This window comes from Rhinolophus hipposideros (genome assembly GCF_964194185.1).
Source record: "Rhinolophus hipposideros genome assembly, chromosome: 13".
Lineage (NCBI taxonomy): Eukaryota > Metazoa > Chordata > Mammalia > Chiroptera > Rhinolophidae > Rhinolophus > Rhinolophus hipposideros.
This window is the reverse complement of record NC_138059.1, coordinates 16,444,616-16,460,843: the sequence shown is the minus strand read 5'-3', so window position 1 is coordinate 16,460,843 and position 16,228 is coordinate 16,444,616. Positions and strand designations below refer to the sequence as shown.

The 16,228-nt window shown below is 42.0% G+C and overlaps 1 protein-coding gene across 3 annotated transcripts in view; it reads right to left on the bottom strand.

Moving 5' to 3' along the window:
* SAMD12 (sterile alpha motif domain containing 12) overlaps nucleotides 1-16,228 on the bottom strand; it is a 371,640-nt gene that overhangs the window by 14,000 nt on the left and 341,412 nt on the right. The window contains exon 5 of one of the 3 annotated variants that reach the window (XM_081071270.1): nucleotides 10,092-10,137. The exons of the other annotated variants lie outside the window; for them this stretch is intronic. Coding sequence (XP_080927396.1) covers nucleotides 10,127-10,137 — 11 coding nt within the window. The 3' untranslated portion in view covers nucleotides 10,092-10,126. The remainder of the gene's footprint in view (nucleotides 1-10,091; nucleotides 10,138-16,228) is intronic. 3 annotated transcript variants of the gene reach the window in all.

The following is a 16,228-nucleotide window of genomic DNA, read 5'->3' as shown; positions in this document are numbered from 1 at the left end:
AACCCATAATAACCAGAACTAACTAACATTTATTGAATAGCTACAACGAGCCAAGTACAGTTTTATAGGCAGTCACTCGAATCCTCACTGCCATCTTTGAGGCCTGAATTGCATTACCCTTGTAACACACCTGGAAAAAAGGAGGCCAAGTTCATCAACTTGTCACAACCATACTGCTAGATGAATAGAGCTGGGACTAGAACACAGATCCATTCTCACCACAGTGCTTTCCTGATTCAACAAGCAATGTGTTAGGAAAGCAAATTCCCTAACTCCAACAGGAATGTAGGAGAGAAAGCAAGTAGCTGTGTTTGTATGAAATAATGCTTAGCAAACATGAATCCTATACACAAAGTACCACAAATAAGAGGTTTGACCTAGAGAAAGCTAGTACATTTCTATTTCACAGTCTAAAATTTTTCCTGTGTCTAGAGCAGTGTTTCTCAACTGGGTGCACTTTTGCCCCCTAGGCTACATCTGCCAATGGCAGGAGACATTTTGGTTGTCACAACTTGGGGAGTCCTACTGGCATGAGTGGGTCTAGGCCGGGGACTTTGCCCACATCCCAGAATGCATAGGACAGCCCCTCACCCCTCACCCCCCACTTCAAAGAATTATCAGGCTCACAATAATGCTAAGGTTGGTTCAGAGGATACACGTCCTTGTTTATCTTCCATTCCTGGTTGTGAGCCAAATCTATCACTCCTAAAATAGGCCAAGATAAAAACCAACTTATGTGTGCCTCTTGCATGTACAGGAAATAAGGCTAATTTCAAACCTCACTCCTCTCTTCTATTCATCATTTGCTCATTTTATTTGATTTTATAGTCAATGTAATCAAAACCTCTAATACTAAATCATTTCTAACTTTTAGAACCCTCACAGGCATGCCATTATAAGAATCAAGATTGGATGATTTAAACAGGTATGCTCAATTAATTAATTACTACGTATGGGAGAAGTGAGGAGATAAAAGAAGGGCAAAGGAAGATTTATGTGGCAATAAAACTAAACTCTGCTACCGGACCTTGGGTGGGAGAAGTCATATGCCTTTTCAGGCACACTGGTGTCATTTCTGCCACTACCTGGCCCCCTAGAGCTTGAGGAGGGGTGTTTGCCAAGACTATGATTAAAGGAATCAACTCTATTCTCTGGCTGCATGGAGTTAGAGGTCAGAATCTCAAATAAGATGAGTGTCAGTATTGGGCTAAGGGCAATAAAACAGACGATGCATACAAATGAACCAGGAACTTCTCCTAACCCCTAGTAAATTGGAAACCACAATGACTTGGTGATGCTTAATTGTATGTGTCAACTTGACTGGACCAGAGGGGGTCCAGATGTTTGGGTCCACATTATCCTGGGTGTGCTCTGAGAGTGTTGCTGGATGAGATTAACATTCGAATCCGTAGCCTGAGCAAAGCGGATCACCCCAAGGTGGGTGGGCCTATCCAATCCACTGAAAGCCTGAGTAGAACAAAACGTTGAGTTGGGAAAATCTGCTCTCCCTGCCTGCCTCTGAGTTGAAACATCAATCTTCTCCTGCCTTTGGACTCAGACTCGGACGGGGACTAGAACTTACACCATCAGCTCTCCTGGGTCTGCAGCTTGCAGACTCTTGGGACTTCTCAGCTTCCATAATGGTGTGAGCCAAGTCCTTATAATAATTCTCTCTTTAGATAGAATTCTGTCTCTTTCTCTACCAATACGTGAGTAGGTAGAGAAATACTATTTCCTATCGGAGAACCAATATCTCCCATTGGTTCTGTTTCTCCTGAGAACCCCAACTACAATGACCATAACAGTAAGACTATCGTTAACCAAGTGCTCACCACGGCCTAGCATCGTGCTAAGAACCTGTGTCCATTTTGCAGTAAACCGAGGAGGTAAATACCACGGCTTTGCTGCAGGCATACTTTAGAGATCTTGTGGGTTTGGTGCCAGGCCACAGCAACAAAGCAAGTCCTAATCTTTTGCTGTTAGGGGGTCTTGCCTTCAATTTGTAAACAACAACAACAACAACAACAAAAACAGCAACATCTAAAGCAAAGCGCTGTAAAACGAGGTAAGCCTGTACAACGAAGAAAGTCAGGCTTGGAGAGACGGATGACCTAAGACAGGCGATAGCCTTTAGGCTAGGCTGTGACCCCGATCTGGTTCTGACAAGATTCTAGAAGTGCTAAGCAGGAAATGTGAGGTCCCAAGGTCCGCCACCCCCCCCCTCTACCCCTGGAAACTTTTTCCGGCAACGGATAGGAAGGCGTTGGTCTCTATCCCATACCCTTTTAGTCCTCGGTTTTATTGTTTCAGTTAGAACGTGATTGGCTCCTGATCTGTAAGTAAGAGGAGTCTTTCTGCAGTTGGCTCTGCAGTCCTCTGACACCTCTCTCTAGGGAGTTTCAGAGACTGCACGAGATAAGTGATGCGGGAACACACACACACACACACACACACACACACACACACACACACACACTGAGGGCTGAAGAATGCATTTGTGTGCACACTGTCCCTCTCCTTTTTCTCATCCCTAGGTAAAAGACCAGTAACACTGTATTTGTTCCCTTACTGTTCCACCACAAGTAAAGCTGCTAGTCTACACTAATCCAAGAGGCTCAAACACCTCTTGGAAATTGACTCTGGTTCCTGTGGGTTAAATTGAGTATCTGGATTTCAGAGTCTTAACAACTCTGAGGTTCTCAATTTGACTGCATCAGACTCCTCTCTAAAAGGTTCTTAAAATTTTTGTTTTGTCCAGCCTCTCTCCTTTTCCATTGACTCAGACATCCAGGGGGAGGTCTAGAAATCTCTATGTTTAACAAACAGCTCAGTGATTCTTATAAAGCCCTTGTGGCACAAATTCATGGAAGACTATGCCTTTCCCCCAGTACTTAAATAGTAGTTGTTTGTTATTCGGACAGAGAAAAGTGTGTAGACAGTGGGAAAACTGGGTTATAGTCTTGTTCACTTCATGTGATAAAATACCAAGAATGTTGGATGTGATATAGTGCAGTGAGCCAAATATTTGTTTTGAGAGTGGGTCAGACAGAGGTGGTGAGACCCACGCAAGCTATCCAACCCATTCAAAGTCCTGGGGACTTAGGTACGTTCCATCATCCCAGTATTGTTTAGTTTCTACAGGCCAATTCACGTGCCCATCAATCAAGTAAGCAAACAACATTTATTCCATTGAGCATTTACTAAAATGCCCAACGCCCTTGGGGCTGTAGTGCTTGGAAAGTTTCATACCTGTATAATTGCATTTATTATACATTAGAATCACCTGATAATGTGTTTGTCTATAGACTTCTGCTTCTCAAATGTTATTGTGTTTAGAAATTCCCTGAAGAGCTTGGTAAAGCACAGGTTTGGGGCCCCAAATGGAAAAAATCTGATTCAGTAGGTCTCGACTGCGTTTATGAATTTGCACTCCTAATAAGCTTACAGGGGACCTCGATGTTACTAGTCTGAGGACCACCCTTTAGCACTATTGCTTCTAACCCCCAGCTTCTTCAGGTAAAGAGTATGTCTTACTCTTCTCTTTCTGCAGTGTGTAGTAGCAAGGGTGCTCTGGAAATGTTTGTTGAATGAATGAATGAATGAATGAATGAATGAATGACTAAAGGCGACATAAGTGAGGTTAGCAGTTTCTTCAAGTATGGGCAGAATTTGTTTGAGGGACATAGTACTGTTCTCTAATCATAATCGATTTAAGAATTTTAGACCATGCAAGTATCTGAACTCTATACATTCTCTGTGATAACCCCGGACACCTATCAAGTTCAGTCACAGATTATGATTTCCTCAGGAAAATGGCAAAACCTCACTCAGCTTTAGGGCCATCTTGAACTAGAAGCCTGCTGGCAAGAGTAGCTACCACCTTGTACCACCTGAATATGAGATGATGCATTTCTGGGAGAAAGTACCCAGGCCAGATGCTTGCAGCACGGATACATTTGTACAGCTAATTAGAGGTAACCTGGTGATTCCATTCTCTGCACTGGACAGAGGCAAGCATCGCAAGTCATTAAATTCCAACAGCCACTCTAAAAGTCCACAGAACCTTCCAGAACAAAACTCTCTCCACCGGCACAAACAACAATAAATCTCATGATAGAACATGAAAATACACTGTGAAGTTTAATCCAGGTTGGCACTAACATTTCCGCCCCCATCTCCATAATGTCAGACAGGCTGGCAGATTATATCCTGAGGCGCTGTGTCTCTCCTTGCTTCTGTGTCCCACCTCACGCAGGCACAGAGCATGGTCGCCGGTGCGTTTGTCAACTGCATGAATAAGCCAAGTTCCTTTTCCTTTTTTTTTTTTTTTAAAGTCATCTTTTCTCCTCTGTAATTTTATTTTAATCTCAAAGTCTTCTCTGTTGACCAGTCCAATCCAATAGCTTCTTCATTGGGGGAAAAAAAAAGCTAAGATTCACTTCTTTAGAAAAAAATTAAAAAAAAAAATTCTCTACATTCTGAAGCTTTTCCAAGAAAAAGAGAATACTTTTAAAGAAGTATATCAGGTATATTTAGTGTTTCTCCACTTGCATGCCAAGTCTTCACGGGCTAGAAATGTGTCTTTTTGAAACAATGCTATACAAGCTAAATAAATACCGTGTTTCCCCGAAAATAAGACCTAGCTGGGCTATCAGCTCTAATGCATCTTTTGGAGCAAAAAATAATATGAGACCCAGTCTTATTTTAATATAAGACCTGATAATATAATATAATATAATACCAGGTTTTATATAAGATCGGGTCTTATATTAATTTTTGCTCCAAAAGGCTCATTAGAGCTGATGGTCTGGCTAGGTCTTATTTTTGGGGAAACACAGTATGAACAAATAACGCTGATAACAATAATGGAGATGATCATACAGATTCTTCAAGTGGAAGGTATTTCAGAATAGTGCTTCTCACATTTTAATATACATGTGAGTCACCTGCGTATCTTGGTAAAATGTAGATCATGCAGGCCCAACAAGCTCTCAGGTGATACAAATGTTGCTGGCCTTTGAGCGATGAGTTCCACACTTTGAGAAGCCAGGCCATAGAGATCCTGGATATAGATAGAGCAGCGCTGTCCAATGGAGCTTTCTGCAATGATTGACATGTTCTCTCTCTGCTTTGTCCAATATGGCAGCCATCAGTTACTTGTGGCTATCGAGCACTTGATGTATGTCTAGTGCCTGGAGGATATTAATTTTACATTTTATTTAATTATAATTCATTTAAATGTAAATGGTTACACGCGCCAGGTGGTTACCATATTGGATAACGCAGCTTCGTAGAGCTGAAAACTGAAGCTGAAAGATTTAGTAAAAAGGTTTCAGAAAGAAGAAACCTAAAAAGCATGGTGGAGCCCCAAATCTTCTCACCCATGTAGTAAATTTATTCTGATTCGCACTCTCCCTCTTCCTGCTCAAGGCTTCCCCTCTGTTCGCCATCATGTTCCCAGAATCACTCTATAAACAAAATAGTAATTAGGAAGGCCTTTATAAACATTCTGAAGTGCAGGAGATTATCTCGTTTACATAAACCCTTTTGAGTTGGCAAAACCAAGCAAGAAATCTTATGAGAAACAGTTCTTTTGTTATGGGCCCTTTCACCTTGGGGTTATGTCTAGCAGTATTCTGAAAACAGGCTCCAAGGTTATTTCTTTGCTGTGGGTTTTGGCCCTTTGGCCTGAAACATGGGAACAAATGCAAACAGTCCAGACATTCTGGAAAAGTTCAAAAGGAAAAAAAGCTCAGTTTAAGTTGAATTCCCGCAATTGAGAAGATGCTGAGGGTGGGGAAAGGGTAGGGTTCAGTTTTGTTTAAACTGGATCCATCAGCTCTCAACAGGTTACAGTCTATATTACAGTTAACAAGGTTTGGGGCGCTTCCCTGGGCTGGCGAGTACTAATTTCCATTGAGGAAAAAGCTATGAGGTTTGGATGTCCTAATGATAACAGATCATTTCTCTGTGTTGGCAGAGCTACAAGGCATGTTGTTATGAAAATTGCATGGATTGGGCTATTTCTTTTGTGTACACAGTTTCCCCTTAAAAAAGTCTACTTGGCCTGAGTTGCAAACCTGCTTTGGGACCCTTGTGATTAATTGCTTGAACTGGCTGGTGGCCATCAGCAAGATCTTGCAATTTACAAGGTTCTACACCAAATTATGAAACGGAGGGTTTAATGGGATTTCAGGTAATAGAGCCCAGATGTCCAGGATTATGATGTTTGACATTACACTGTTTGAAAGGTTGCAGGGCTTAAATCTTATTTATTTCTTACTTAGTAGATTCCTTTGTTCCCATCTTTGTCATGTTGTATCAGTAAAATGGGAAGGCCCTCATCTTGACTTTTTGTACCTAGAGATGTCTGTGCACCTGTGGCCAAGAGCCTGGGCATACATGAGCTCCCTACCTTCCTGCCTAGCCTCTTGGGATTACCTTTCAGCGAAGGATATGGTAATTAACAGCCCTACCACCATCTTGCCGCTATGCAGCACTTAACTTCCAAATTGCTTTCACACATTTAATTGCATTTTATTCTGTCAGGCTCCAGAAGAAATAGGCTGGGACAAGTATTATTATCTCCATTTGCATGAGGAAACCAAGGAACATAAAAGTGAAGGGCTGATGATAGTGAATATTTGTGGAACCCTTGTGTGCCAAGAAGTACTGTTCCCATGGGGTTTTCGTGCATCACTTTCTTTAAGCCTCATACCAGCTTTGCAGTTGATATGATTATCAGCTCCACTTTGCAACTGAGCAAACTTCGGCCCACGGAGTTTGGATCACCCTGCTCATCACCAATGGAGCCCGGATGGAAATTGGTACTGTGGCTCTTAATCACGATGTGATTCCACCTCCCTAAACAAGTATTGTCAGCATCACAGACAAGACCTGGAGTCTTGTGGCTAATGCAGCATTCATTTTCCATCATTTGTAAGATGGAAGAAAAGTCCCAGACACGCTTTTTCTAATGAGAAGCCCCCCTCTGTCCCTATTCCCTGTCCTTCACCAGACCTGTGTCGTCTCTGGAGTGCTCCGAGGAGAATAGGGGGATTCCGTTTAATGGCATCCCACTTGATAAGAAGACTTGGCCTAATATTCCAGACCCTTTCTGATTACACTTCAGCATATCCTTCCAGCCATATTCACCCTACACTCCAGATACAGTCGTTGATGAAATTTGTCCTGTACTGCCCTTCCTTTCTTTACATGGTCTCTCCTTCCTTCCTCATCCTCCTGCCCAAATTCGCCCCTTCCTACGAAGCCAGCTCACACGCCACTTCAAGAAGGCTTCCCATATTTACAAAAAGCCTCTCACTCCCTGTTGGGAAATTCTGTATGAGTTTGTTGAATGAACGGATGAACAGTGGAAGAAACCTAATTTCTTGATTGCTGTGCCAGGCACTGTGTGAAACACTGGGGATATAACAATGAATAAGAAAGAATCTTTGTCATTGCCCTCAGGAAGCTCCCAGTCTAATGAGAGATACGTACACAGGAAATGCACTACCGCATAACGTCCTGCATTCTATTATAGAAGGGCAAGATTCCAGGGGGGCAGTGAGAAGAAGGAGTGCTCTTTGCTGTTTACAGAATGCCCGGGAACTCTGCCCACATCTTATCCACCCTCTTAGTTAGGGAAACTTTATGGGCAAAGGACTTGGCCCGTATGCACCTTTGGAGAGCCCCTGAGAACTCAGCAGTCTCTAGAATGATCTATGATGTGATAAATAATAGAAGTGTGAGAGTCTCTCTCACTGTGCCAGGAGCACTATAGAAGCCTTCTGCCTCCTGTCTTTTCAGTGGAAATACAGACGAGAGAGGCAGGCCCTTGCTGCTGCCTGTGGCGGCCCCACAATGGTGCTGGTCCAGACAGAGTGGGAGAGAGGAAGCTACTGCTATTTCCTTAGGGCCGGTGTGCAGCGGTGGCCCAAACCATTGTTTTCTTCTGTAACGGGCCAATGAGTGTTTCACGTACCACGTTAATATGATAGTTCGGGCAAGTTTTCTCCAAACCTACTCCTGTCTTCGAGTGTTGGGAAACAGTTCTTACTTAAAATGATTCCTACTTCAGAGCAGTTAGTCTGATTATGTGGGCCCCTTACGGAACTCTACACAAATAAGCTTTTTTATGAATTACTCTTCTCAACAGGATCATGTGGGAATCCTAGGCGGCAGTGTGGCCCAGCCCCATGAAAAAGGTCTTTCTGGAGAGTTCGAGTTTGGTTTTGGGAGACTGCAACAGCATTTCATTCATATTCTTGAAGTTTGTTGGAGACAGCTGGTAGAATGGCTGTCATGGCACAACATTCCTATCTTTCCAGAACCACCAACCTGTGTTGCCCTATAATTTTAAGGAATCGATGTGGGGTAATGAAAATAACTGGTTCTTCCACTTGCTAGTTCTGAGACTGGTCAAATTATTTAACCTCTCTGAGCCAGAGCTTCCTCACGTGTAAAAGGAGGAAAATCCTGTGTGTTTTGCAGATGTTTCTGTGAGAACTTCTATTTTTCATTGAATCCAAGATGCATTTTTGTTTGTTTGTTTATGGTACCACTTAGAAAAGGAAAAAAAAAACCACTGCTAATTTAACTATGACATGAGGATTTTTTGATAGTCCTAGACAAGGCATGATAATAGCATTTTGTTGCTTTATTTCTTTCATCTATTCAAAAGAACCTGGCAATTTCTCCGTCTTCAGGTACAAGTTTTGTGTATGATAGGCAACCCCAGTAATAAAACTCAACACACCTTCATCTACTTATGATATCTTCCAGTCTTAGGTAGTGTAAAGCTCACAATTTCTGCTTTGCAAAAAATATATATGAAATTGAGGCCGAGCCGCCAATGTCAAATGTTTGTCTCACAAATGGGGCTCTATTTCCATGACTTTCGGTAAACAAGCTACATTTTTGTTACAATGGTAAATTATAGTGTAATATTTCGGAAACATTTTTAAATGGCAATTAAACTCAACAGATGAAGTACTAATAGTACATATAACTTGAGTGAAGTGATGAACATATAAATGGTCACAGCCAAATTCATATATGCAGAACTGCCATATGACCTATAGAAATTATAAGACTACCTAGATTATAAAATGTACAATTCAGAAATGTTAAAATATGACAAAAAAGTGCATCTCAGATACAATAAAATACAGTTAATGAAAGAGCTCCTATTACGGGTCTTGCACTCAACAGATGCTCAACAAATCTCAAATTCTTTCCCATTAAATAAAGGAGAATAGTGAACCTCAAAAGAGCGCAAGGAGGCGGGACCTCATATTTTTGCAAAGAGATAAAATACTGGATTTAAATCTGATTCTTGCTGGATAACATTTATATTTCAGAAACGATAAAACCATGAATGATCCAAAGAAATCAAAGTATTTTTCCAAACACTATGTGAGAGATGGCTGCAAATTCTTTATTGCAGCCCCTCTCCCTGCCTCCCATTGAGAGATGGCATCGTTTCCCCTATTCCCTGGAATCTGGGGCAGACCTGTGACTGCTGTGTCCAACAGAATATGGCAGAAATGGCACTGGGCCAGTTCTGAGTCTCATCTTCAAGAGGACCGGAAACTACAGCTTCCTCCTCCTATGTCACTATGCTATGAGTAAGCCAAGGAGCTATATGGAGAGGCTCACATGTGGGAGAATTGGGGCTCCCAGCTGACACTCCAGCTGAGGAACCAGCCACCTGCCTGGACTAACTTTCCAGCCATTCGAGTGCACCATCTTGGATGTCAACCTCCCAGCCCCAGTTGACAGCATGTGGGGAAAACAGAAGAGATCTCTGCTGAGTCTTGCCCACACTGTAAAATGATAACTAAATAAGGACTGTTGTCATTTTGAGCCTCTTAAACATGGGGCGGTTTGTTGTGCAGCAATAAATAGGTAATAGAAATTCACTCCTTATTAATTTTCACAGATGCTCTGAGCAAGATCTATTCTAGAACGTTAAGGAGCGTAACCTGGAAGGGAGTCTAGATCTTCCGACTCCTAGACTGAGGCTGTTTATTCTACATATGGGAGTTATGAGGAGATAAGCAGGGCTTGTAGGGCTCCTACTGTCTTACCTCTTACTTTCATCTGACTGTATGAGGAGAGGAATCTAGGCCAATTCTAGGAAAGAAATAGAGGAGAATTAAAAAACACTCAAGAGGGGAAAAGTTTCAGTATAACACACGCGCACACGATCGTATACCTTGGAATATGGGAGCTGAGTTCACGAATTAGATGAAAATGTGTCTGTGATACTCCCAAGCTTTGTGAAGATATCCTGTGGTGGCCTCAGGGAATAATATCCTCATGGAAACAAGCAAGAGTCACTGAGGATTCATTCATCTCAGCCATGGGTTATTGAGAATAGAATCCCAAGAAGACACAGATTACTTGTTGACAGAATAAAACACAGGCAGTGGAATCAGTCACATCCTTGTGACAGAAAGCCTCCACAGTGGGACAGAAGTCTGGCTGACCACAATGTCACTTTGGACAGCAGCTAAGTATATCTCACACTGTTGTGAACTTTCTATGCCAGGATGTCACGATCTTTAGTTTTGACATCTAGCCGCCGGTGGGACGAAGCTATGGTTTGGTTTCTGCAGCATGTTAGAGCTGACCATAAGAGCGTGTGCCCTTGTTAGAGACGTCTGTGTGTAAAGAGGCGACACTGTCAGGCATTTCATCTAAAGAGGCTTAAGGAGACAGCTCTTTGTCTAAGACAAGTTCCAAATATTACTGCAGCAGGAAGCATTTTAACAGGTGTATGTATAAGCGATCTGACAATGAAGTTCACGAACTTGTTGCAACGATGTTGCTAACATTTTTTAATATCAGAGGGATTATTCATTATGAATTTGTACCAACTGGACAAACAGTTAACCAAGTGTACTATTTGGAAGGGCTGAAAATGCTGTGTGAAAAAGTTAGATGAAAACGAGGTGAACTTTTCGCCAACAATTCATGGCTCTTGCATCACGACAACGCACCAGCTCACACGGCACTGTCTGTGAGGGAGTTTTTGGCTAGGAAACAAATAACTGTATTGGAACACCTCCCTACTCACCTGATCTGGACCCCAATGACTTCTTTCTTTACCCGAAGATAAAGGAAATATTGAAAGGGAGACATTCCTTTTTTGATGACATTCAGGACATCAAGAGTAATATGATGGCAGCTCTGATGGCCATTCCAGAAAAAAAGTTCCAAAATTGCTTTGAAGGCTGGACTAGGCACTGGCGTCGGTGCATAGCTTCCCAAAGGGAGTACTTCAAAGGTGACTATAGTGATTTTCAGCAAATGGCTATGTAGCACTTTTTCTAGGATGAGTTCACGAACTTCATTGGCTGACCTCGTATGCAAGATGCTATCTATCATTGGTATTGATGTTAGAAACTTGGTGTGCATTTTAGACATCAACAAGGGGAGGAAAAGTACAGAAAAAAAAGTCTTGAATTGGAGCAGTTTGGGGTCATTTCATGTATGGGGCATATGGACTGTAGCATAATAAATAAATTTAGTGTTGAATGCAATACAAATAGCTGTTGTTTATCTTTGTTTTAAAGCTAGAGCACTCATGAAGTTGTAATTCTTTACCAGGACTTGCTGGCTGATGACATGCTCCCATTTCTTAACAAAATTAGCAGTGTAGGAGACAATGCCTTATAGCACGTGGACATAATAAATCTGAGAGGAGTAGAAGGTACAGCGGCACAATGGTGGGAGGTGGAGGTTGGGGAGGACCAGTACTTAGATGAAAGATTAAACAAGGGGGTCAGGATGTTACTGCAGTTTTTAGAAGGAGAATTTATTTGAAGTATTAAAAAAAATCTGAATAAGAATGATCAAGCTAGAGGAACATAACTTTCTACGTGTGGAAAAAATCTTTCTATTTCTGTTTTTTTTATATATGAGGTATGACAATTAAGTTACCAAACTGATCCTGGAAATACTGCTCCATACCTCATTGCTGAATATCACTATGGTCACCTTTGAAGTGCTCCCCTTGGAAAGCTATGCACTGACACCAGTGCCTAGTCCACGCTTCAAAGCAATTTTGGAACTTTTTTTCTGGAATGGCCATCACAGCTGTTGTCATATTACCCTTGATGTCCTGAATGTCATCAAAATGTCTTCCTTTCAATATTTCCTTTATCTTCGGGTAAAGAAAGAAGTCATTGGGGGCCAGATCAGGTGAGTAGGGAGGGTGTTCCAATACAGTTATTTGTTTCCTGGCTAAAAACTCCCTCACAGACAGTGCCGTGTGAGCTGGTGCATTGTCGTGATGCAAGAGCCATGAATTATTGGCGAAAAGTTCAGGTCGTCTAACTTCTTCACGCAGCCTTTTCAGCACTTCCAAACAGTGAACTTGGTTAAGTGTTTGTCCAATTGGTACAAATTCATAATGAATAATCCATCTGACATCAAAAATGTTAGCAACATCGTTGCAACAAGTTCATGAACTTAATTATCAGATCTTCGTGTAAACTAAGTTATAGTCAAACTCCTCTATTTCAAAAGTTAGGGTCTGGTAATTTCCCTAATCTAAAGATAGGTGTTGGCAAACTATAGTACCTATAAGGCAAATCCAGCCCATCACTTGTTTTTATAAACAAAGTTTTATTGGAGCACAGCCATACCCGTTCATTTATGTATTGTCTATGGGGGCTGCAAATTACATCGGAAGAGTTGAGTACAGAGATCATATGACTCACAAAGCCTATTTATGATGTGGTTTTACACACACACACACACACACACACACACACACACACACACACACAAAAGTTTGACTCCTGATGTAGAATACCAAAAGAAATCTAAATATTAGTGAAAGGCTTTAAGAAGTATATATGTCGCAAGGAAAATAGCTGTTACCAAGCGCTCTCTACTCTATGGATATGTATGAAGTGTCCTTTCATCATCACTCGGGCCACCTTCTGTGAAGTAAGACAGTAGGACAGAAGGCATAGCCAGGACCTATACACAGTACCAATGGGTACTAGTGGGTAGAGGACTGAAGAAACAGAAAAAGTACTGAACTGCATCAGTTGGAGGCCATTTAGTGTAGGAGCAAAGGTACTGTGGCAGAATAAATAAACTGATAGGCACAATTAGAGATGTAAAACATTTATTTAGGTGCTTAAAAGAGTAAGTTTCAGTACTCTGGAAAACTGCTAACTATTGGAGTTTCTTCTGAATGTTTATTGATAAACATCAGTATTGCATCAATATGGTGTGAGGCTCAGGAAACCACTGATTTGACTGTGTGAATAACACATATATGTAAATAGTCCTTCACTATACACTCCCCTACATTAATTTTTCCTTTCCAGTCCCAGCTTTCATCTCTTAAGCCCTTGCAATAGTCTCTTACTTAATCTCTAACTCTTTCTGCTTCTGCTCTAATTTATTCAAAACACTCTTACCAAATTAGTCTCCCTAAAAAACTACCTTTCTTGTTTATTAGCACAAACCCGTTGAATACAGACTATGGGCAAGAGATTGTGTTAGATTGTGAGGGAGACTCAGAATTGGATAATGGAGTTTTTGCCCACCAAGTGCTTGAAATACTAGGGAGGAAAGACAATATACTTATAGAAAGATAAGTAACAGTACAAGATATTAGTTGATGCAGGGAAAAAAAAAAGGTTTGTTGGATTTCACATAAGGGAGTGGCCGCTGTTGCTTAGATTGGTCCTAGAGCGGGTGGCATTTGAATTGGGTCTTGAAAGAAAGGGGAAAAAGCAGGGAGGGCATTCTAGGAAGTTAGTGATGTCAATCTCCATTCAGAGACCCCCCTACAGCTCCACATCCCTCACAAGATAAATTCCAGTGTACAAGACGATATTTGAGGCTTTCTACAATCGCTACCCAACCATCCACACCTTCCACCACATCTTTCACAAATACATTCTCTCCTGATTACTCAGTGCTTTCCTGACTCTGAGTTTGGGGTAGGCTACTCCCAATATTTAGAAAAGCTTTCTGTTCCCTGTGCTTCTCCAATTCTACCTATTAACGGAGGTCCACCTTCTCCATGGGGCCTCACCATGGGGCTCTATTCCAGTGGTTGGTCGCGAGTAGCATGCAGCCCGAGTAGCATGCAGCTCACACCACATACAGCTCACAGCCCACGTTCTGCGACACCAAAGTTGGTCTGTACCCAAAAAGACAAGTGCACCAATGACAAGCTTGGATATCAAATTGCCATTGAATTGGAGAGCTGAAATCCTTATTCTCAACTTATTTACTTTTTCCACTGTGGCTCTGTAATACATGGTTCAGAGCCTGGCACTGGTCTGCAGCCCACATTTTAAAAAGCACTGCTCTGGTCTAACTTCATCTCTTTTTCCCATGAATCTTTGAAGAACTTGTTATGCATTTTAGGGGCTAAAAACTGGTGGCCTGTTGCAGTTAATTAATTTGCATGAACTGCCAGCATTTGACATTGGGAGGCTTATACTTCTTCAAAACATTGGCAGTTGTGGCATCATTGTCCCACATTCTGAAATGGCAACAATCGGCTGTAGGTCATCAGATGTTTTTCAGTCCCCCCCTCCCCCCATTGCACTTCCTGTGCTCTCTAGGCCAGCTCAACCTCACTCTTTTTTTGATGCTTGGCTGAACCCTGATGGCATCTGTGCTGGTCACACTGGTCTGCGATGTGCATTTTGCTGCTTTATTTACGCTATTACTTACTCTGATTGCTTGCTGTGTGTACGTCTTTTGTTTGCATCTAGATGTACTTTCCTGGAGGGGAGAGACTGTGCCCTGTATTTCTTCTCAGGCTTTCTCAGTAGACAGCGCAGTGCCGTGTACATAACAAACATGTGCTTAATAAATACTTTTCCAAGAACTGAATGAACAAATGATCTGTTCTGTTAGGTTATACATGGAAAGTACAAATCCTAAGTCAGATGTACAAAGTCATTTGCCTAATCCTCTCTGGTGGATTAAAGGCAGCTACAAATTCTTTGCTACCTACTCTCAGTGAGAAGTGGGGATCTATTTTGCCTCCCTTTGAATCCAGGTTGGCCTCCGACAGCTTCGAGCAGGGGCGAAGGGTGGAATGACGCCAGTTCTAGACCTGGTCTGTAAGAGGATGGGCAGCTTCGGTGTAGTCTGACTACCCTGCAGGAGAGACCAGGTAGAGAAGCCCTGGGAATGTGTGGAGACGGGGAGGGTACAGGTGTGCCAGGTCTTTCATTCATCCTGCTAAAGGCCCAGGAGTGAGGAAAGCTGTCTTGGACCAGCCCTGCCACCAGCGGAATACCACATCGGAACCACATTCAAGACCATGCGAGGATGAAAAGTCATTCAGTTGAGCCCCGTCCCAATGCTCAACCCTCAAAATTGTGAGACATCATAGTTGTTGGGTGAAGCCAGTTGGTCTTGGGGGTAGTGTGTTACACAGCAATAAATAAATGGAATAGAATGGATCTCCAAGTTTTCGCTGTTTATCAGAATGGCATCCTTGTAATCAACGTTCAGGTCCTTATTTATCCTTTTAAAGTCAAGGCATACATTGAAAATGATACTGCTTGTCTGGCCTTCTGGGTCAATGGTTTGGGCTGCTCATGGATGGAGGGACCGGTGATGTGGGAGTTCTGCCTACGGCTGAAATGTGGGAGGTATGTCTTGCACACACATGCCAGTGTGTGTGAGAGCTCTGGTTACGCCGAATTCCATCGTCACGTCCTTCAGTAATGGAAACGGTGAATAATATTCTTGTTCTCTACAGTGATTCTGCTGGGCTATTCATTTTTAGTTTCTATTTTACAAAGCTAGCTCTCTGTTATTTGGATAGGCGCAAATAATCTGGCCACGATTCTGGACTTTATGACTTTGGTTCTATACAAGTAGGCTGTGGCATATGAAATTTGATAGGCTCTAAGAAATGTTTCATTTCGGTTGCCAGAGTCTAGAAGTCCTTAAGAAGTGTACATTTTGAATAAAAGCTTACCTCCTTCCCAAGAGTCTGTTTTCAGTTAATCACTACATTTCTTTTCTACCGGTCTCATCACATTGTTAAATCATTTCTCAAAAAACTATTCTCAACTACTCCCATGTGTTTCTCAATTTTCTCTTGCAAAGCCAGGGAACCAATTGGCAATAATCATGATTGAAGCTAGTTAGCAGAGAAACAAGATGTAGACTCGGCCAAGATTGGAAAGGTAACAGAAACAGAGTTGACAGGTACTTCATCCCT